This window comes from Mesoplodon bidens (genome assembly GCF_964165515.1).
Source record: "Mesoplodon bidens genome assembly, chromosome: 2".
NCBI lineage: Eukaryota > Metazoa > Chordata > Mammalia > Artiodactyla > Ziphiidae > Mesoplodon > Mesoplodon bidens.
Window position 1 is genome coordinate 132,263,387 of NC_138177.1, and position 22,502 is coordinate 132,285,888.

At 35.4% G+C, this 22,502-nt stretch overlaps 1 protein-coding gene across 3 annotated transcripts in view; it reads left to right on the top strand.

Annotated features, from left to right (window-relative positions):
• ITGB3BP (integrin subunit beta 3 binding protein) overlaps positions 1-21,089 on the top strand; it is an 86,590-nt gene extending 65,501 nt beyond the window's left edge. Inside the window, exons 5-8 of one of the 3 annotated variants that reach the window (XM_081225788.1) lie at positions 8,002-8,080; positions 8,485-8,578; positions 8,911-8,970; positions 20,758-21,089. In XM_081225788.1, the coding sequence (XP_081081914.1) occupies positions 8,002-8,080; positions 8,485-8,578; positions 8,911-8,970; positions 20,758-20,765 (241 nt within the window). In that variant the 3' untranslated portion in view covers positions 20,766-21,089. Of the gene's footprint in view, positions 1-4,207; positions 4,275-5,364; positions 5,643-8,001; positions 8,081-8,484; positions 8,579-8,910; positions 8,971-20,757 lie in introns of those variants that run through there. The other 2 variants (XM_081225789.1, XM_081225790.1) reach the window with 2 other exon arrangements.
• The last annotated feature ends 1,413 nt before the right edge of the window (positions 21,090-22,502 follow it).

Below are 22,502 nucleotides of genomic sequence, written 5' to 3' on the forward strand. Positions count from 1 at the left end.
GAAAAGAATTTGAAAAAGAATAGATACATGTGTATGTATAACTGAATCACTTTGCTGTAAACCTGAAACACAACATTGTTAATCAACTATACTCCAAAATAAAATTTAAAAAGAGAAAAACAGCTACAGGAACAGCTAAAGAAAACCTCCCTGAGAAAGCTTTTGCGAATATAATGGAATAAATAGACCTAAATACAGAAAAAAAATTCTTTTGACAAGAAATGTCCAATTTTTTATATTGTCCAGATTTTTTATTTAACCAGTCTTTCTTCAGAGAAAAATGCCATTAATTAACTTTGATGTGCATAAGAATCTCCTGGAAAAACGTACTTCTAGGCCCCATCTAGTGATATTTTTAATTAGTAGGTCTTGAATGCAGCCTAGTTTTAAAAAAGTTGTATCTTTACCAGTCTCAACAAGGAATTTTGATGCCAGTGGTGAGTTACACTTTGGGAAATATTATTATAAACATAGGTCAGAAACACCTCAGTTCAGCATCTTTTCATGTGCCAGTTGGACATCTGTGTCTTCTTTGAAAAAATGTCTATTCAGCTTCTCTGCTCATTTTTTAATCATTTTTCTGTTGTTGAGCTATATGCGTTTTTTATATATTTTGGATATTAACCCCCTATTGAATATATGATTTGCAAATATCTTCTCCCATTCAGTAGGTTGCATATTCATTTTGTTGATGGTTTCCTTTGCTGTGCAGAAGCTTTTTAGTTTGATGTAGTCCCATTGATGTATTTTTGCTTTTGTTTCCCTTGCCGGAGAAGATATATCTAGAAAGATATTGCTAAGACTGATGTCAAAAGAGTATACTGTCTAATACACGGTTGGTGGGAATGTAAATTGGTGTAGCCACTTTGGAAAACAGTATGGCGATTCCTCAAAAAATTAAGAATAGGACTACCATGTGATCCAGTTATCCCATTTCTGAGTATTTAACCAAAGAATACAAAAATACTAATTCAAAAAGATATATCCACCCTTATGTTCATTACAGCATTATTTTACAGTAGCCAAGTTATAGAAATAACTTAAGTGCCCATCAATGGATGAATGAATAAAGAAGATGTGGCATAGCATATATATACAATGGAATACTACTCAGCCATAAAATAAAAAGATGAAGCCTTGCCATTTGTGATAACATGGATGGACCTTGAGGGTATATGCTAATTGAAATAAGTCAGAGAAAAACAAATACAACATGATTTCACTCATATGTGGAATATAAAAAACAGAGAAACAAAAAACCAGAATAAATGAACTAAACAAAACAAGCATGTAGATACAGAGAACAGAGTAGTGGTTACCAGAAGGGAGGGGACAGAGGGAGGGCAAAATGGATAAAGGGGATCAACTGTATGGTGACAGGTGGAAACTACATTTTTGGTGGTAAGCACACTGTAGTGTGTACAAAAGTGGAAGTATAAGGTTGTACACATGAGACATATAATTTTATAAACCAATATTACCTCAAAATAAAGAGAAAAAAAACCCACCTGGGTTCAAGTCCTGACTGTGCTCCTTATTGTGTACCCTTGAATAATTAAATAATTTATTTGTGCTTCAGTTTCCGTACCAATAAAATGGAGATAATAGTTACCACAGAGAGTTGTTTTGTTGTTGTTGTTGTTTTTGGTTTAATTTATTTACTTTTATTTATTTATTTTTGGCTGTGTTGGGTCTTCGTTGCTACGTGTGGGCTTCCTCTAGTTACCGTGAACAGGGGCTACTCTTTGTTGCAGTTTGCGGGCTTCTCATTGTGGTGGCTTCTCTTGTTGCAGAGCATGGGTTCTAGGCGTGCCGGCTTCAGTAGTTGTGGCTTGTGGACTCTATAGTTGTGGCTCGTGGGCTCTAGAGCACAGGCTCAGCAGTTGTGGCACACGGGCTTAGTTGCTCCGCGGCATGTGGGATCTTCCCAGACCAGAGTTCGAACCCGTGTCCCCTGCATTGGCAGGCGGATTCTTAACCACTGCACCACCAGGGAAGTCCCCAGAGAGTTGTTTTAAAGATTAAACAGGATACAGCTTGTAAAGTAATAAATACAATGCCTTGTATTTGGAAAGAGCTCAAAAAATGTTAACAATATATTTCATTTTTATAATCCAGCTATCATCATCCAAAATAATTTAGATTAATAGAGTTAGGTAAATAGAGGTTCAGTGATGGATTAACCTTTTTCTGTATAAGACTTTTTTTTTAAACATCTTTATTGGAGTATAATTGCTTTACAATGGTGTGTTGGTTTCTGCTTTATAACAAAGTGAATCAGCTATACATATACATATATCCCCACATCTCCTCCCTCTTGCGTCTCCCTCCCACCCTCCCTATCCCACCCCTCTAGGTGGTCACAAAGCACCCACCTGATCTCCCTGTGCTATGCGGCTGCTTCCCACTAGCTATCTATTTTACATTTGGTAGTGTATACATAATATTGTGAGAATAAAGAAAAACTTGTTCATTAAACTTATTGTGGTAATCATTTCATTATGTAGGAAGGTCAAATCATTATGCTGTACACCTTAAACTTATATAGTGCTGCATGTCAATTATATCTCAATAAAACTGAAAGAAAAATTAATTTAAATTAAAAAAAAAGAAAATCTTGGGCTTCCCTGATGGCGCAGTGGTTGAGAGTCCGCCTGCTAATGCAGGGGACATGGGTTTGTGCCCCGGTCCAGGAAGATCCCACATGCCGCGGAGCGGCTGGGCCCGTGAGCTATGGCCGCTGAGCCTGCGCGTTCGGAGCCTGTGCTCCACAACGGGAGAGGCCACAACAGTGAGAGGCCTGCGTACCGCAAAAAAAAAAAAAAGAAAAAGAAAATCTTGAGGATTTTATCCCTGTTATGTACATGCAGCTCTCAGGTTTCTTGAGATTTTATAAAAATGCAGTCTCTATGGCTAGTGACTTTCAGATAAGTTTTTAGTAATGGAATTAATTAAGAGTTCATTTGTGGCCTTTGAGAGTATAGTGTTAGTAGAGGAGTAAGGCAGAAATCTGAATATTTGAATTTAATTTCAGGATGGAGGAAGTGGAGATTGATCTAGACCGTTATTTTGAGCAATGGTTTGTAAAAGAGAATATTCATTAAGTAAAAGGAGAGTTAAACAGCATCAGGGGCCCAGCAAAATCATGTATGTACTTGTAATATGGACCATCAGTAGTGCTGTAAGTTTTCTCTAGCACTCACAGCTTGGGCCAGGAATGAAGAAAACAAATAGGTAGGAAATCCAGGATTACGTATTAGACACCCATGTGTGTGGCAGAAGGTTAAGGGACTGAGAAAATTAAGTTTCTTTTTCTTCAAGTTTTTTCCAGCTTAATTGAAGTATAATTGACAAATAAAATATATATATTTAAAGTGTATAATGTGATGATTTGATATATATATACATTGTGAAATAATTATGACAGTAAGGTTAATTAACATATTTACCATCTCACATAGTTACCTTGTTTTCTTGGTGGTGAGAATGCTTAAGATCTACTCTCTTATCAATTTGAAGTATACAATACAGTATTTTTAACTATAGCTACCGTGCTGTACATGAGATCCCCAGAACTTATTCATCTTATAAATGAAGCCTTGTACCCTTTGACCAGCATCTCCCTGTTTCCCCCACCCAGCTTTCTCAGTGATGTAACAAACATGAACTATGAAGTCTATGATTAGAAGGACGTAAAAGAAAGAAAAAAATAAAAGATGAGCATATTTAACTTGGATCTAGGAATGTTTACTGGACTAGGTCTTTTTTATTTTATTCATTGATCCATCAAATAATATCTACCATACTACAGACATCATGCTAGGTAACTTGGTTTATAACGTAAACAAGTAGAGACTGTCCTTGCCTTCATGGAACTTACAATCTGGTGAGGAATACAGATGCCAAACAATTGGAAGTTACAGAAAGGGGGAAATCAGGATCTTTAAAGACCATTATGGCTTTTAGACGTTTCTCCTCTTCTCTCACTACACCCACAGTGCCTGCACAGTTAATACAGTAGGCACCATGGGTCACATGCTAGGGAATCTTGAAGACATTAGTGGGCTCCTTTCCAATCTCCTTTGCCTCCCTTCTTCCACATCTAGAATGGCACAGCAACAGCTGAGTTAATGCTTGCTAATCACCTGTACCAGCAATTTTTAGTCAGACCCACCAATTTAATGATAGTTTCTCCTTATTCTTTTAGTTCTCCCCTCAGAATATATCTGAGGAACTTTATGGAGAAAAGGAAAATGATGAAGCTAAATTTGAAGGTAAGAATGGAAAATAATTGAAAGCAGTCAAGATGGGAAAAAAAACAATTGGAGCAGAATGATAGTTTTGAAAGTTACGTTACATATGACTTGCTTGAAACTGGAGAAATTTCTGTGGAAGAAATTTAAAGTATAATTAATGGATACATCCCTCCATGGATTTTATGTGGTCGAAGCATCTAATTTCAGTTGTTCTTCAGAATAATAAGACTTCCTCTTTGGGGAAAATGGAGAACTCTGAATTTCACAGTGAGACTTTTCTAGGCAAATTGGAAAAGGCACCGAAAACCCAGAATTTTTGGCATGTGGCTTTCTCAAGAGAAAAAGAGATATTCATAGTGAACATACCGTAAGAATCTGCCCTGACATAAGGCAGTCTGGCAAAAACATGTCAAAACGTGAACAACTTTCAGTTGTGCCGGAGCAACTGGATCATAGTTTCTTTTTTAAAGTATCTTAGAGGACTAACCCAGACACTTTGAAAATACTGGTTGGTAAAAAAAGATGATGCTGGACTTTTACTCTATTGACAAACAAAAAAAGATTCATTCAAGGAGGACCAAGATTTCAGATTTCTCAAGTTGTACTACAGTGGTCTTTGGCTGTAATATAGGATGTGATCAAATCTTATAAGGATGCCATGAAGCTGGCAGCAGTCACTGGATATCGGGATGCAGTACCCATCAACATCTGCATAGCTTGCATTGGTCATTATAAGATGAAGGATTTGATTCAATTTAGTCCAGACAGAGGCAAATCTGTTTAAGAAAGGAGTAGTGTTCTATAAAATATGAATGGCACCTACTGATGACACTTTCACTCACCAACTTGAAAGAGGGAGCAACAATGACTTGGAAATTTTGTAACAAATGGATTCTGCAGGCAGGAATAAAAGATTGTTGGTTTTCAGAAATAAGTAAATTAGTGAAGGGACATCGAGATGATATTAAAGCAAACAGTGATGCTGTCTTAAGGCAACAAAGTACAGTTTGAACCATCCATTGAAAATATAGAAAATGCTATTAATAGCAATAAAAATCCAGTCTCCAGCACAAATGGGATTAAATATAAAAATTGCCATTTTGTTTAGGATGAAGACAGTGGCAACCATTCTTCTCCCAGAAACTGCTCAGCAAGTAGTTTATCTCCAAAGGTTATGAAGCCTTGTCCACTGAGTCAGAAGATGTAGAAATGGAGAACACACTTCCTGAATTTCTCAAAATTTAACAGTTGGATGACAGTTTTAAAACCATTCTGTGAATTTGGTTGCCACCGAGATGGGAAAAGGAGTTGATTTCACCTAGGAAGAAGTAAAAGGAGGAGGAGGAAGAAAGGAAAGGAAATTAAAATAAAAATTACAAGAGTGATGGAGTGTCCACTACTCTACTTGGTCCTGCAGTGGAGGCAAGTTTCCCTGCAAAAGTAGCTTAGGCATGTGAAGAATATCTTGATACTCAGAGAATTGATACTCAGTCCAAAAACTCCAAGGTTACAAACAGTTTGCTTAGCTGCTGGATAACTATCTTAACTTGGGAGAGAGATTTACTAATAGGATTGTTGGGGATGCTACATAGCACAGCTCCTGGGGGCACCATTCACATCTTACTCTATCTGAACAGAGCTCCTTTGAGTCATTCAAGATGGCAATTCTGCAGGAACCCAACCCTTCCCACACAGTTCCCTGAGGGTAGACAGGGAACAGCATCAGTTCCTTAAGGTATGATAAGACTGTGGAGAGGCTCTGCCCCTCCAGTCCTCCCAGGAAAGGGATACAAGGAAAAGAGCCCTAGGACTCCTTCTCATAGCAGAGTAGCTTAATTGCCTCAGCTTTGCACTTCTGAAGCCCTTAGTAGGCTTACATATAATATAGGGGAAGCTGGAGGTTCCCAGCCCTGGGTGGGAGTCACTTAAGTTGTCTTGCTCCTTCAGGCTTTTGGAGCTCAATTGGAGGAGCTGGAATCCTTTTATGATACTTTGTCACAAACTGAGGTTCCAGTGGTGAGCAGTTGAGGCCTCAGACAGATAGATGACTTCTAATTTAAAATGCATAATAATAAAGGAAAAATTTTAAAGAAAGAATATGACCTGTAATTCCACTATCCTCACATAATTTTTAGCTTTTGCATAATGCTTTCTCTCCATTCCTTGTTGCATACTTAGATATATATTTTACTTAGTTGCAACATACTGTTCAGGGACTACCCTCGTGGCACAGTGGTTAAGAATCCGCCTGCCAATGCAGGGGACACGGGTTTGAGCCCTGGGCCAGGAAGATCCCACATGCCACGGAGCAACTAAGCCCGTGCACCACAACTACTGAGCCTGCGTTCTAGAGCCTGCGAGCCACAACTACTGAGCCCTCATGCCACAACTACTGAAGCCCGCGCACCTAGAGCCCGTGCTCCACAGCGAGAGAAGCCACTGCAATGAGAAGCCCGCGCACCGCAACGAAGAGCAGCCCCCGCTCACCGCAACTAGAGAAAGCCCATGTGCAGCAACGAAGACCCAATGCAGCAAAAAATTATTTAATTAAAAAAGAAAAACATACTGTTCATATTCATTGTGTATGTACATTTAACATCACATTTGTCTTATTTTTTAATAGCACACAAATGTTAATGGATAACACTGATGTGATTTTGAAAAGCATTTAAAGAGAATATCTAGTTTCTCTCATAAAATCGACAGTATAGATTCGTGCTCTCCAAAACAGTAGTCACTAGCCAGCCACACATGGCTAATGAGCATTTGAAATGTGACTATTCTGAAATGAGATGTGCTATGCGTGTAAAGTATACACTGAATTTTGAAAAAAAAAGTAAGTATAAAATATCTCGAATAATTTTTATACCGATTACATGTTGAAATGGTAATACTTTGGATATATTGGGTTAAATATATCATTAAAATTAAGTTCACCTATTTCTTTTTACTTCTTTTAATGTGGCTACTAGAAATTTTTAATTACATATGTGGCTTGCATTATATTTTTGTTAGACTGCACTGGTATAGATTATCATACACAGCTATGAGATCTTAAAATTGAAAAAGAAACTAAAATTGCAGCCATAAGGAAATGGTTAAATCATCTTTGGTGTATTCACTAGGTACAATATTGTGCAGCTTTTAAAATTATAGACACATGAATATGTGTGTGTGTGTGTGTAATGTTATATTAAGGCAAGATAGTGTGATATAAAGTTATAAAAATATTTTAAAAACCTAAGATTTTTCCAGAATGCTAATATGCTAACTAGAGATATGTTTAGAAGGAAGGTAGAATTACAAAGTGAAGTTTTCTTTGTTTTCAAATTTAAAAGAGTGCCTTTGTGTCTTTGTCACATTGAAATATATTAAAGCTAAAAAACTTGGTTTTTTATTAAAGAAGATCACTGGGTAACACTGATTCATAGGCTTAGATCTAGGTAAATAAGGAAATGATGATGTATTAGTTTTCTCAAAGTGGTATGGGGGAGAAAGGGCAAGCCAGCTATATCTTCTCTCCCACTGCAAAGTGGGAATGAGAAAGTGAAACACCAAGGGATAGGATGGTTGGTAAAATATACTGTTTGTAAAGGAATGAAAGCATGAAGGAGGAGCATTTCATCTTTTACCACTTTGAAAAATATAAAGAAAAGGATTAGAAAACTGAATCAAAGATGCTTTCAAAAGAATTAAAGCTCTGAAAGTGCCTGATCTTGCTGAATATTTTTTTCTTCATTCATAGATTCATGGTGTTGCTATCTAAAGTTGAGGAATCATCAGACGAATTCATGGAAATAATGCAAAATTTAAGTAATATACAGGTTTGCTTTTTTTGGCATATAATTTTTCATATTCTATTACCCTATTTGAAAAAGAATAGGAGAATCCAATCCCAGAAAGAACTTACAGGGTATATGTTTGATCTACTTTTCATGGGAACTTCTTTTCATATATGAACATTAATTAACCATAATATTTTAGTAATATCTGGCTTCTTCACATTTAAAAGTAAATGTATTAATTATGTTTAGTCTTTTTAGTTAATAAATTGTTTTTATTCAGGTATTTTAAGGCTTGCAATAGTTAACCTAACAGAAAAAGTTAAATTTCATTATCATAGAGTTTAAGTTTTTCATATGAAGGAAGCAGTATACTGTATTTTCACTAGACTTGTCAGTATTATATTTGTAGAGAACTTAACTCATTTAAGATGACTTTCTTTTAGGCTTTGGAGGGCAGTAGAGAGCTTGAAAATCTCATTGGTATCTCCCATGCATCATGTGTCTTAAAAAGAGAAATGCAGAAAACAAAAGACCTAAGTAAGAGAAATTTATGAGTTTTTGATTGTGTCTCTCTATTACTTGTTTGCAAACTTAGAACAGGAAGCCACATATCTTTTGCCAGGATATGCTATTTTAGGGATTCTTCTTGAATGTGAAGGGAAAGAATGTACCTTGGTAACTGGTATTAGGCTTTTTTTTAACGCAGTTCTCATTCTTTAAAAAAGATATAAGGTATTGCATTTTATACTTGATATTTATAAGTATGTATTGCTTGAAATTATTGTTTCTTATGAAGTTGTTTCTTCCAAAATGAGAAATTATTTAATATTCCGTATTAATTCTTAATGTGAGATTTTTTTTTCCTTTAGTGACAAAAGTAACAAAACAAAAACTATTTGAAAAGAAGAATTCAGGACTTCCCAACAAAGGTAAAGAGTTGTGTTTTAATTTATTACATAAAGAGATCCTTTCATCTCATTTTACCATTTCAACCAATTATCATGGGCCCTTTTTTTAAAAGACCACGAATCTCATTTGAAAAACATTATATTGCATTTAGCAAAAGACCGTGTCTGGTAAGATCAGCTTCCCTGATGACTGAACTTTTGGAATACAATTTTCGGTTCAAGAGTTAAATTTTTTCTTCTATTAAAAGTTCTTTTTGAGAATACGGACAAATGGGGCAACAGTGCATTAATATATGGCAGCTTTTAATGGTGAATTAGAAAGATCCACAAAACATAAAAAGTTACTTTGTAACCAGTGTTCTGAAAACTTTCAGATTATTAATGACATTTGATCTACTGTGAACTCATACCTTGGAGCATTTCACAGAATGGGAAACTAAATTAGCAGATTTTAAGTTCTCATAACACATGCACATTCATACCTCAGTAAGCAAAATGCTATAAAATATTAAAACCATTAGACCAACTTAAGAGGGATGATTTTAATATTACTGACATGAATGCCATTTGGCAATCTCTGCAGATGGAGGTAGCCCTTGAAGTGGATAGCCATGTTTTAGTCTACCGTTTTTGAGTACCAATGACTACCATTTGTTGAGGACTAATAATTTCTGTGTTCCCAATGCTAGGATCAGCAGATCATTACAACAACCCTGCAAGATAGCTATTATTGTCATTATAGATAAGGAACAAAGAAACAGAAAAATATTAAGTAACTTGCCCAAAGACAATGCTACTTAAGTGTCAGAGCAGGGATTCCAACTAAAGACAAGTCTTACCTCAAAAAGTATGGTCTTTGCATTTTTCCATGTTGTCTCTTCCTAAAACAAATGAAATCATCCAGTCATCCCTGCTCTCAGATTCAAACACAAGGTATAACTGAAACTGGTTCAACCAATCTAGTATGTTAGTCTGTGTTTAGGATCTTTAACAAAGCCAGTGATGAGTTTGCAGTGGAAAGAGCTGGATTCCCTGCTGGTCAGTTCCAAAGGCCAACTGGGCCATGGCAGGGCAGCAGCCATGGAAAAACTCCTCCAAAACTCATGTGGGAAGGGAACTGAGCAGGCTTCCTGAGCCATTCAGTTGGGCAGCTAACTCCCATTAGGGTCCATAGAATTTAAGAGCATGAAGGCAGCTCTTTCCTAGAGAAGGCTTGAGATCTCTTCTGATGCTGTGTAACTTGATTATAATGTGTAACTGGTTTTCAGTGGTTTTAATCTCTACTAACTTGACAAGTTTTAGAGGATCATAATGGGAAATTGGAATATTTATTATTTCCCAACTAGAGGAAATCTTTCTTCTATATATTCTGTGGCAATGGTGTAATTTTTTTTAATCTGTAATTTCCTAGAACTAATTAGAATTAGGCTTTACATTAGGCTTGTGCCAACAGTGAGGAAGGGAAAATTGTAGAACAAATAGGTGAACTGTCACTGCTAATAATTAATGCGAAAAAATTTCCCAAAAGTATTGTTTCCTTCCCTAAACATTTATTAAGACATTAAAGTTATTTCCACGTTAAAACAGTCATCTCCTTTCAGTTATCCAGTACATACTGATTCTTTGTGTGTGTCTGCATGATCAGCCTTAAAACCATTTTCTAGTATTTTAGGCATTAAAACTGACTTGCCCATTACCAGGTGTTCCCTAAGAACTGAGTGTTTGTTCATGCATAGAGGAGATTGTATCACTAAATCATGCTTTAAAGTTTCTAATAAGCATTGATTATTTGTTGTGGTTTAAATGAAAACTGAGCTAAGATATATTAAATATATAATATTTATATAAATTACATAGAAATATATATATGAAAATATGTCATTTTCCATTTCTGTTTCTTGGCAAGAGTTACATTAGCTCTTAATATTTACTGAGGTATTCAAATCTTCATTAGTGTATCAACTTATTTTTTAAAGTAATATTGCCTGAAAAATAGATTGAATTTTTTAATTTGAATTTGAGCTAAATATTTTTACAGAATACTTTCCCCTGTTTTTTCTCTGGTTCCTAATATGTGTATTTTTTAATATTAGTGGGATTTTTTTTTTTTCGGTTAAAGGTGATGGACATCAAACACGTGCATGTTATATGTAAATTTCTTTGCTAAGTTAACTTTCACCCCCTTCTATTCGTACATTCATTTTAAGAGGGCTTTGTTAGTTTTTTTGACAGTTCAAACTAATTTGCTTTATATATTCCTTATTTGGGGATCTAGCCTTCAGCTTTTTATAAAAATTTCTAATTTACTCTTTTCTTTTACTATGCTGTTACCCAGAATTAAATTTTAAAATGTTTTGAAAATCTCCATAATGTTATAAATTATATAGTCACAAATTACATAATATAAAAATCAGCCCTATGTTTTAGATTTGTTTTATTAGGTAATTATGAAAATGAAAATAAACAGATTACTTGTTTCACTATCAAAAGAATGTCCTTCAGGGCTTCCCTGGTGGCGCAGTGGTTGAGTCCGCCTGCCGATGCAGGGGACACGGGTTTGTGCCCCAGTCCGGGAAGATCCCACATGCTGCGGAGCAGCTGGACCCGTGAGCCATGGCCGCTGGGCCTGCGCGTCCGGAGCCTGTGCTCCGCAGCGGGAGAGGCCACGCAGTGAGAGGCCCGGGTACCACAAAAAAAAAAAAAAAAAGTGTCCTTCAGATTTTTTTTCCTTCAGATTCTTATCAAATTTTCCCAGAATAGTTAAAATAAACAATAACAGAAGAATTCCAACATTTATGCTGTCATTGCACCTTTGAATTGTTCCTTTAGTTCTGTTTATTTTTTTTCATTTCAGTGCTTGTTTGTTTAGCATCAGTTGCAGTCTTTATTACAGGCAGAGAAGTATAACTGTAAAGATAAAACTCTAGTGTTTTAATTAAATAGACATCTGACACACATTCTAAGGCTTTATATAACCTATTCCAGGGAAATTTAAAACATACATGGTAACATGAAAAGGTACACTGAGATTTTCATAGTTTTCAGAACTGGACCTTGCACATTAGGGAATGCCTTGATAGAGCATATGAATAAAGAGGACCTCCTTTGCTAACTACAAATTTCTTAAACAAAGGAAGGCTTCTTTCTTTTTCCAGTTACTTAGGAAGTAAGCCTAACTTCACTTTCCTTAATAATATTGGCTTTATGACTATTAGAAAAATAATGAAATGAAAGGTTCTTTTTCTGTTATATTTGGATGTGAATTTTCAAAATTATTTTTAATTTGTTATGCTGAAGATTTAAAACATATGACCATTCAATGGGTTGATACAGATGGAATGTCACATTATCATCACATGGGAAGGCATGAAATTTATTTACTTTGCATAATCAACCCCTACATAAAACAACTTGATACAAATATTCCTGAGACAATAGATGGCATTATACTGTACTTGGTATTTTCATTTTTTCTGGAGATATTAGAAAATACCAGCATTGTTTGTCTATGACTAGTACTTCCAGTAAACAAAATGTTTTTTAAAAGAATGTAAGCAAATTGTAGAGCAGTTGCCAAGATATGAAATCTAGACACTTAAGATATGAAATCTAGACACTTAGCTTCAGTCCAAAACATATTTTATCTGTTTTGAGAATAATTGTGTAGGTTGAAGTATGCATAATTTAAATGAAATGTAACCATCTGAACTTTACATTGTTCAAAAAAGTTGATTGTTTCAGCTGTTTATAATACAAAATATTTCAGAATTTCTAGCTCTGGCCTTAAAAAGAAAAAAGCACAAACTATCATGTTCTGGCTTTCTTTAGCTAACTTACTGTCTTCTTGCATTGTAAAATTCATCTTGGTTATAGGATTTTGAAGTTTTCAAATTCTTGGACCACAGGACAAATTTTAAACTCCTTCTGTTCTAAGTCTATAAAATAGTTTGGTATTGCCTTTCCATTCTAACCACCCACTGAAGTATTTTTTAGCTTAAAAATATGTTGTTCTTTCCCCCACTCAGTCTTGAAAAAGTATTCATCATATCACCTAAATAATTTTACTCCTAGAAAACTACTACCCCCCTTTTTTTTTCTGTTATAGCACTGAGGTTTAGACATGATGAATTTTAGGAGAAACAACAAAAATTCCTGTATGCTTTAACATTCTTATGTTTATGTTAACATTTTTATGTTTATCTCCAGATAAACATTAGTTTATCTGGAGATAAAAAATACAGATGTTAGTTTTGGTGACACAAATACACATTAATGTACAACTGTAGTCCTCAGCTTAACTTTATAAGGATTCAGTTGTCACATATGCTGTATGTGGGTCATACCTTTTCCTATTAATAAATGTTCATGCTTTTGCTTTACACTATTCATCACTTTTAGGGCTACATTTCGACTGCTTACTTGAGATTTGTCTAGGATTTAAGGAAAAACAAACTGGTTTATTACTTTTCAAAGCCTTTTAAATAATTTCTTCCAAGATTTAAATTTTTTTATACTTTACTAGAAGTATTATGCTTTTATCTTTTAAATAATTAGGTAAAAAAATTTAAACCATAGATTTTAACTCATTTAATAGCAATTATGTGTTTAAGAGGTGTAAATATAGTAAATAACTTGCTATCAGACATTACAAATATCCAGGTGCTCTGTATGTGCTGATGACAACAAAATTGAAACGAAAGACTGTAATAATTCTGACTGGTTTTCTCTGCAGAAGATATTGATTATTTGTGTGTGGTGAGAGATTTGGAAAATTCAATTAAAGGAGTTGTGCAAAGGTTTCATAAATTCTCCTTCTACAGCGTGTACACAGACATTGTTGCGTATTAAATCAATGCAGCACTTCACAATATATTTTCTTTGAAACATAAAAATAAATAACATTTAAACAGTTCTGCTTACTACAGAAACAAATTTTATTTTCTGTGAAGCATTTAGTCATGTGCTATCACTGACTCATACACATTTGCCAGCTGTAACAAATTTTATAGACATTTTCTCCAGAGACATATTTCATATACTATGAATTTTTAAATGAGCAAATGGTGAAGAAGGGATGTCAGCAATATAAAAATTGATCAGTTAAAAGATAAAAGCATAAGTAAAGAGATTTGTATGGTAGTCTTAATAGGTTTTATTAAATAAAAATACTATAAAAAGACAGTAATGAACAGGCTGAAGACTAACTGTTCTTGAGGTGGAGAAAAATTATTCTGGCACATTTAGTAGGAATTGGTTTTATGTCACCTGACAGGTGAACATTTTTTTTCCATTTTAACTCTTAGTCAGAAAAGCTCCTCAAAGTGTTAGATAAATTCTCTAAGTGGTTTTTGTATTTTAAACACATGTATATAATAATAAAGCAGATATTTATAGTGTTATATAACTAATTATATAGTTAAAAGCAGGACTTGGGCAATCAGTACATATTAGGTGTTTTTCTTCCTCCAGCTCAGACCTCACATAGGCAGAAAGTAGTCTTTTTCATTCACACTGTTCATACCATATGCTTCAGTCCTCTGGAATCTCTCTCTCTCTCAGGACGCCAGGCTTTTCTACTACTTCTCTCTCTGCCTGGATTGTACTTGCTTCCTTCTTTGTCTAGCAAACTCCTGCTCATTCCTTAAGGTCAGCCTTCAGTGTCACATCATTTGAAACTCTCCCCAGCTCGCCTAGGTAAAAGGCTAAATTGCTTCATCTTCTAGGCTTCTACAACACTTGTCTGAATGATTATAAATGTATCATGTGGTAGTGTATTGTAATTGTCTGGTTACAGGGCTCTCTCTGGGCTTCTCCTTGGCAAACAAACAAAAGTCTTATCTCTATACTGTAGTCCCAGAGTTTAGTATAGAACCTGGTTAGAAGGTCCATAATGCATATTCAGTGAATGAATAAAAACAAATGGCCACTCTTAAGAATTTTTTAAAGGAATTATTTAGATATTTTCAAATACTTATAAATTGCTATTTCCTTACATGCCTCATTCATTTAAGATTTATTGAATGCCTACTAGGAGCCAGGCACAATTCTAGCATTGGGGATACACTAATAAACAAGACAGACATAGTCCTGCCCTCAGGATTATAGAACCTAGCACAAAAGATGAATAATTATAATAAAACATAAGTACACATTATAATAATAAGTTTCTTGGCAGTTTTCATCCTAAATTTTTAAATGTACGTTCTGAAACAGAATCAGGCAAATCTGTAGGCTGTTGAAACAAGAATTTATAGCCCCAAAGCTGTTATTTATAATGTAAAATAAAACTTTATGTGTAGGTTCTTTATTTTAATTTCATTTTGATTAAGCATTTATTCTGCATCATTACTATGACAACTTACTGTGCACTGTTTTCTGAAAAAAAAGTCTTTTTTCTTTCATATAGAATTAATTATATGATCTTGATAGCTATGAATTCCTTAAAATCATTTTAAACCGAGGTACTGTTTCACCTTTATAATTAAGTTTAGCCTTGTTAGATTTCACTGTTTATTTTTCAGGTGGAAACATTTTAATTATCAAACTTGGTATTGTCTGTCTGTAAAGAAAATAGGGACATTAGTTGAAATTATATTTTATCTATTCTTATAAATAATAGGAAGGCAGTCTAACAAGATCTGTGAGTTAGGCTGTTGAAAGAGAACACTGTTGAGCTTACCAGGCTAGCTTTCAGAGAGGGCATATTTTTTAGTGAATATAAAGAGGGCCCTTAATTGAGTACCTTTAGTAAAAACAGCTAACTCAATAGTGAGAGGTAGGTTATAGGATGTTTCTGTAGGGCACATCTGACTGAACAAAGACATAACAAGTCAGTGAATTTGGAAATGTGCTGAATTAAGTAAATAATTACATATTAACTAGTTGTACCTTTCCTTCAAAACAATTCCTGTGGATTCAGCAATACAAGTAAAAATGATATATTTATAAATAGCTTACTATAACATATTAGCTAGAAGCATTATGAGTCATGATGTAACATTAGTGTTTAGTGTACCTGCAACTGAAGGTTCACAGTAAAATCTAGCATTATCCCAGACTTAGTGGCATCAATATTAAGATTCTTAGAAGCTAACCAGATGTTGCCTGTTTTCTCTCAGAAAATAATTAATGCAAAAAAAGAATTCTATTCTATACTGAAAATACGTTTCTTTGGAAATGGTATCTCAAGTGATTAATATTATCTTCTTAACTAGCTGTTTTTAAAATATTTGCAAAGCATCTTCTACAGAAAATTGTATCACTTTCACTCCTTAAAATGTTCATTCTGTAGTATACAATAAATAATAGCTTATAATAATAGCTAACATTTGAGCACTTTCAATGTGCCAGACACTGTTATAAGCACTTTATACGCATCCCGTTTAACCTTCACAACAACTTATGTGAAGTAGATAGTTATTATCTTTATTTTACAGGTAAGGAAACTGAGGCACAAAGAGGTTAAGTACCTTGCACCAGAATCACTTAAGAGACAGAGCCAGTATACTAACCAGAGTGGTCTGGAGCCAGAACCTGTGCTCTTGCCCACTACATGGTAGTAATCAGTGAATGTCAGGTTTCATGACTGCTCAAAGATTTTAGATCCTATTAAGTTTTAAGTATACAATATATATACAAATACATACATTCATTCATTATAGGGTAAAATGTTTTATACAATTTCTGACCTATGGAAATCCAACAGCAAACTATTAGATGGTTGTCATAAATACAGTTATATACACACATAAATATTCACAGTTATACATTTGGCAAATGAATATACACATTTAATATATGACAGTCTCATTAATGAACTTTTGGGAAACTTAAGAATACTGAGAATAGCTTTGTGTTCGTGGATTCTAGTAAACATCATCACATGTTCGGGATGTTTTTCTGAGTCTTTCTTTTGAGTAGTACTTTCAAAAAACTTGAAAGAATTAAGGTTGACCTACTAGTTAACTTCCCTTTTAGTGGGAAGCAACAGAGAGAAATAACAGTGAAATGTACTTGACTACCTTTGAGACATTTCCCTGGGTTCTTTTGATCATGTTTTCTTCTCACCTTGGGTGCTTTCTTCATGATCTTATCCATTCCTTGACTTTAGTTCTCACCTTAGTGTATAAGTTACCCTCCTCCTGAGCTGTAAACAATCTCAGCTCCCATACATTATTCCCCTAATATGCTGATTTCATCCCCCCCTCATACTATCCCTCATTGTATCTTTCTAGGGATTACATTCATCCAGTGATAAGGCTGAAAACCTTACAATTCTGTCTCATCCAGTTGTCCCCACGTCCAAACTGCTGCCAAGTCATATCACTTCCCAAAACATTTACTTCTCCTTTCCATGTCCACTGCACTGGTTTACTCCTTCATTACCTCTCATCTAGATTATCTGCATCCTCATTGTAACCTGCCTCTCTTGCTCTTTGATCTCGTTTCCCTACAGCCTGTCCTGCTACTGAACAAATTATGCTTTCGAAGGTATCACTCCACCATATTCGTAGTAAAATCCAAATTTATACCATCATTCAGAACTCTTCCCTGATCTGACCCCAGCTTACCTTTCTAATTTTTTTGCCTCAGTCACTCCAGATTATTTGCCATTCATACTTAGACACATTCCTCAGAAAGCACCTTTCTCATTTCCTTATCTTTGTTCTTCTCTCCTCTACTTGGCATACCTTTTCCCCCATCATCAAAATTTTACCTATCTTTCAAAACCTGCTTATAACTTACCTTACACAAGGCTTCCTTAGATCCCTCTCTTCCATGTTCTTTTATGCATTTGTCACAGCTGCCTAACTGGTATGACTAAGGGAGGATATTAAACTCCCTGATTTTGTCCTATGTCCTAGAAACCTCTGACAGTCACAGTGCCCCTGACACCACTGTGGCCAGATTCCCCGTCTGCACATCAGCTTCTGCCCTCTGTCACACTTCAGTTATTATTCCTCCCGACCTATATTATTCAGTGGGGGTAAGCACCCCATAGGCATTCGCTCCCAGAGCCTTTAGAAAGTGGAGCCTTTATAAAATAACGTTACAATAAGAGAGACTGTGCGTAAGGGAGACAGACAGTATGAAGACCAGCAAAAGAGGCGGAGAAAGCATGATTTGGGCTAATGTCAACAAGCGATGCTGAGATACATTTCCTAGAAACAGTGTAAATAAATCACTTGGTTAACAAAAGTGTGAGGGTTAGTATAAACAAAGCACTTTGCTTAATGCCAACCTAATATTCAAGCTAAGGATATAAGATTCGTATTATATACATGAAATAATAATATAAGACAAGCTATGATAAGTGATACAAGTTCAGACCCTTCTTCTTCCTAGGATTCTGGCCAGTAGCAAGTACAAAAAAAGATTATGAATCCAACGAGGATCAAAGTATCAACTTGATTAGTGGAGGAATTAACCTCCAACATGGCAGGCCCTTTGGTAGAAGGTTGGGGTAACTAATGTGGACTAAGGCAGAAGTGGAACCTCCCTCTCCCATACTGAATCTAGATCTTGAATCCCATGTGCTCTCCTGAACCTGAGGAGAAAGCTGGATCCTTGAAATAGACCCAAGTCCACGTGTGTCTATAACAGTAAAGACCACAAACCTACCTTACATGCTTGGTTGCAGAAGAGAGAGAGAGAATGGGCTGGTCTCCTTAAAACATGAAATTACGAAGCATGAAGGCCAGCTGGACTTGAGAGTAGACAGACGGTGAAAGGGAAGCTGAATAGTGGGGAAGAAGAGTGTTGTGTAAGAATAGTGGCCGAATATGACTGGTAAAATGTGAACTACTGTTCGGGACTTCAGTCAAATTTGTCACTTTTCCATGGGCTGTAGGGAGCAGAAGAGTTGACAGAAATTTCTTCCTCTTCAGGCTGAGGAGAGTAAACATTCTTTCCTACTCTAAGTACAAAATGAAGAATAAGCAGTAGTATAGGAATACACAACGTAGATCGCCTTTAGGATAGAGTGATTAGATCATTATTTAAGGGTTCATGATTTTAAAACCAGTTTTAGTTATTCTACTGTATATAATCTCTAACAGAGGGCCATCCAAGACCCTAGTAATGGAAATGTTTGTATTTTACTAGGAAGCTGGAATTTGAAAAATGGGTAATGTTGATGGGCTGTGTAAACATACGAGGCAGAGATAACAGCATGAACAAAAAAGGCAGAGAAGCAGAATGACTGAACAGTAGATTCCAGATATATCATTGACAGTTAGGATCACCAGGCTAATAAATTAGCTCAGACTTTATTCATTAGGCAGAAATGGACCAGTGAAGATTATTAAGGAAGTAAATCCAAAGTATGTTTTAGAAAGAATATAATTGTTATATAAAGGATGAATTCTGTCAAAATACTGCTCATGAACTGCATCGCTGTATGTAAATTTTTCATTTGTGTTCTGAGATCTTCATCTCCAGAACCAGTATGACAGTGTAGAGAAAACAAACATGCTGCTGTTCCTTACTCTTGTGCTATGATATACATCACATTGATCGAAGTATTGATTTTTGCTGGATCCTAAATTTGGCCTCAGAATCTTTCTCAACACAACTGTCCTGGCAGCCATGATCAACTGATGAGACTTCTTTGCAGGGCCTGGCATTGTAACAGAGAATGGGATTTGGATTAGATGTCCAGCACCAGCTCTACTACCTACTTTAGCTAGTGGCCTTAAACAAGGCACTCGGTTCCCAAAACCTTAATTATAAAATGGGACTGATGCTATTTACCTTGTGGATTATATAAAATAGCTTAGGGAATTCCCTGGTGGTCCAGTGGTTAGGACTTGGCACTTTCACTGCCAGGGTCCCGGTTCAATCCCTGGTCAGGGAACTAAGATCCTGCAAGCTGTGCGGTGTGGCCAAAAAAACAAAAATAAAATAAAAAGCAAATTAATTAATTTAATTAAATAATTAGCTTAATTAGTACCTTTCCCACAGTAACTTCTTAATAAATGGCAGTCTTCCTTTCCTCCACAGTATTATCATTAGTTCTGATAACTGTGTATCAATAACCTATAAGGATATTAAGTGAACCCTAGCATGCTTAAAATCTTCTACTAGTATTCAGATCAAACTCAGCTCGAGTTGGCAAAAGTTGGTTGTCAAGTTGGCAACCTATCTACTTGTAGGACAAGAAGAATATAGGTGGACTGTCATGAATAGGGAAATATAGGGGCCCACCATGTATTACTTATTCATAGCTGCCAATATAAGCAAGGAAGGGATATTTCAGGAAGTAAAGGGTCCACATGCCCTATGGGAATATATGCCATCAGTTGCCATTGGGTGCTTTTTTCAAAGGCTTCCTCTCACATGTGTCCTAAGGCCAAACAGACAAGAACTTCTATCACCACTAGGAGTCCCCAGAGAGACATACTCTGAATAGGAATGTCAGTAAAGACTCTCTTTTTTGCGGGGGCAGCTGTTGGAGGAAACACCTGCTGAAAGGCCCTGAAGGCTTACAGACAAAAGGCGTGTAAGATTTGGTGTTTTCATTAGGTCGTGTTGGAGTTTTAGAACCCTCTCGAAGTATCTCAAATCCATCTTCACATAAAGTGAAGAGTGCTATGTCAGAGTAGTCATATTGACAATTATTTCTGAAGGTGAATCTTGCTTTGAAGACTCAAAAATAAGCAAATGAGAGATGACCAGTACCTAACTAAACTAGGTACCAAATTACATAGTAAACGGGTGTTTAAATCATTTCTTAAATCATGTATGAGATGCATGTTAATTTGGAAACTAATTCTTGATGATTTAATAAGCATCTTTTTTATCCTGCAGGCATTTAGAAGAAATGCACTCACTATGAAAACGCCAACTTCTGTATCTGCCTGATCATATTTAAAGGAACAGAAGAAATGTAATTAATCTGCCCAGTAAATACCAGATCATAGCGCAGGCAGGTGCATGTCTAGATAAAATTTCTTGCAGCTAATTTAAACTTTCTACACGCAGAAGTAGATAATCTCAACGTAAATAATACATTTCTTCTTGACCCTTTAAAGTAAGCCAACATGTAGAAGAGGATCTTGACTTATATTTTGTATCTCATATGCTTCTATATACTTTGAGCATTTGTGGATAGACTTAATAAAGCATTAATAAAAATGGCACCTTTGGTAGAGCTATATATTTTAAAACTCAGATTAAATCTAATAGTGAGTGGTATTAGGTACCAGTTTTCCCACTTAAAGCTCCAGATGTGTATTTATTAGATTCTTTTGAAAGCTTTTAAAATTTGTAAGTTTATTTTAGCTACTATCTCAGGGATGAGTCTTTATTATATTCTAGTTATTCTTACGCTTGTAGAGAAAAAGTATTTTCAAACTTTTAAAATTTCCACATCTCCTTTTATAAAATATTGGAATGTATTTTTCAGTATAGACTTTTAAATATGAAGTTGTTTTTAAACTGAACTACACAGACTCTACTGAATTTAAAGAAAAGACCTATCTCATGGAGCAATATGAGATCCCCTCCAAATTATTTTGAAGCATTATTTTAAATTTTTAATTTTCTAGTTTTTTTGTATCATCATCTGTGCTGTCACAAAATAAAGGGGAAGAGAGAATCACAGAACTGATAAGCACGTTTTTTTTTTTTTTTTTTTTTTCTTTTTGTGGTATGCGGGCCTCTCACTGTTGTGGCCTCTCCCGTTGCGGAGCACAGGCTCCGGACGCGCAGGCCCAGCGGCCACGGCTCACGGGCCCAGCCGCTCCGCGGCATATGGGATCCTCCCAGACCGGGGCACGAACCCGTATCCCCTGCATCGGCAGGCGGACTCTCAACCACTGCGCCACCAGGGAGGCCCAGCACGTTTTTTTAAACCTTATATACTTTGACCATTTCCACAGGGAAAAAAAATGCTATTCCCTTGCATAGTATCTTACACAAATTGTCCTGACAAAATTTGTGTAAGATATTACCATGTCATTTAATTCACTGTATCATGAAAATAAAAATACTATGAAAAATTTGAAACAAAATTTAACAAATTAAGGTTGAAAATAACTAATTTTCCATTTACAGAAATTTCAGATTCACCTCTTAAAATGAAAATGAGTTATTTTTTACAAACTATTCATTGAAATGATACTAAACAGTAACTCAATTAATAAAACTAATTGCCTTCACTAGTGATTTTATTGGTACTACTTAAATAAGGTTTTTAGAGAATCTGCTAAATATTAAGGATGCTTTGTCATACAGTGCTCATAATAGGACACTGCCTAAAATATACCAAAAAGGATAATTCCTTTGTGTTCTACCATTGAAAACTTACCTTAGAATGTAAGCCAAAACATATAAAGAAACCTACATTAGTTAGGAAATGAAGGGTTAAGAAGTAGATTGGTTTCATATGTAATCCAAGTTATGTAGCTATGTGCATAATGCTATTAAATCAGTTAGTTACTGTATGTTTGACCTCTTGATATACTAAGCTTTTGCCTTTCAGAACAGCTGGGTCGGCTAAGAATCCCTTCCCAGTTCTATTCATTGTAGATCAGATGACTCTCGCTTTATCA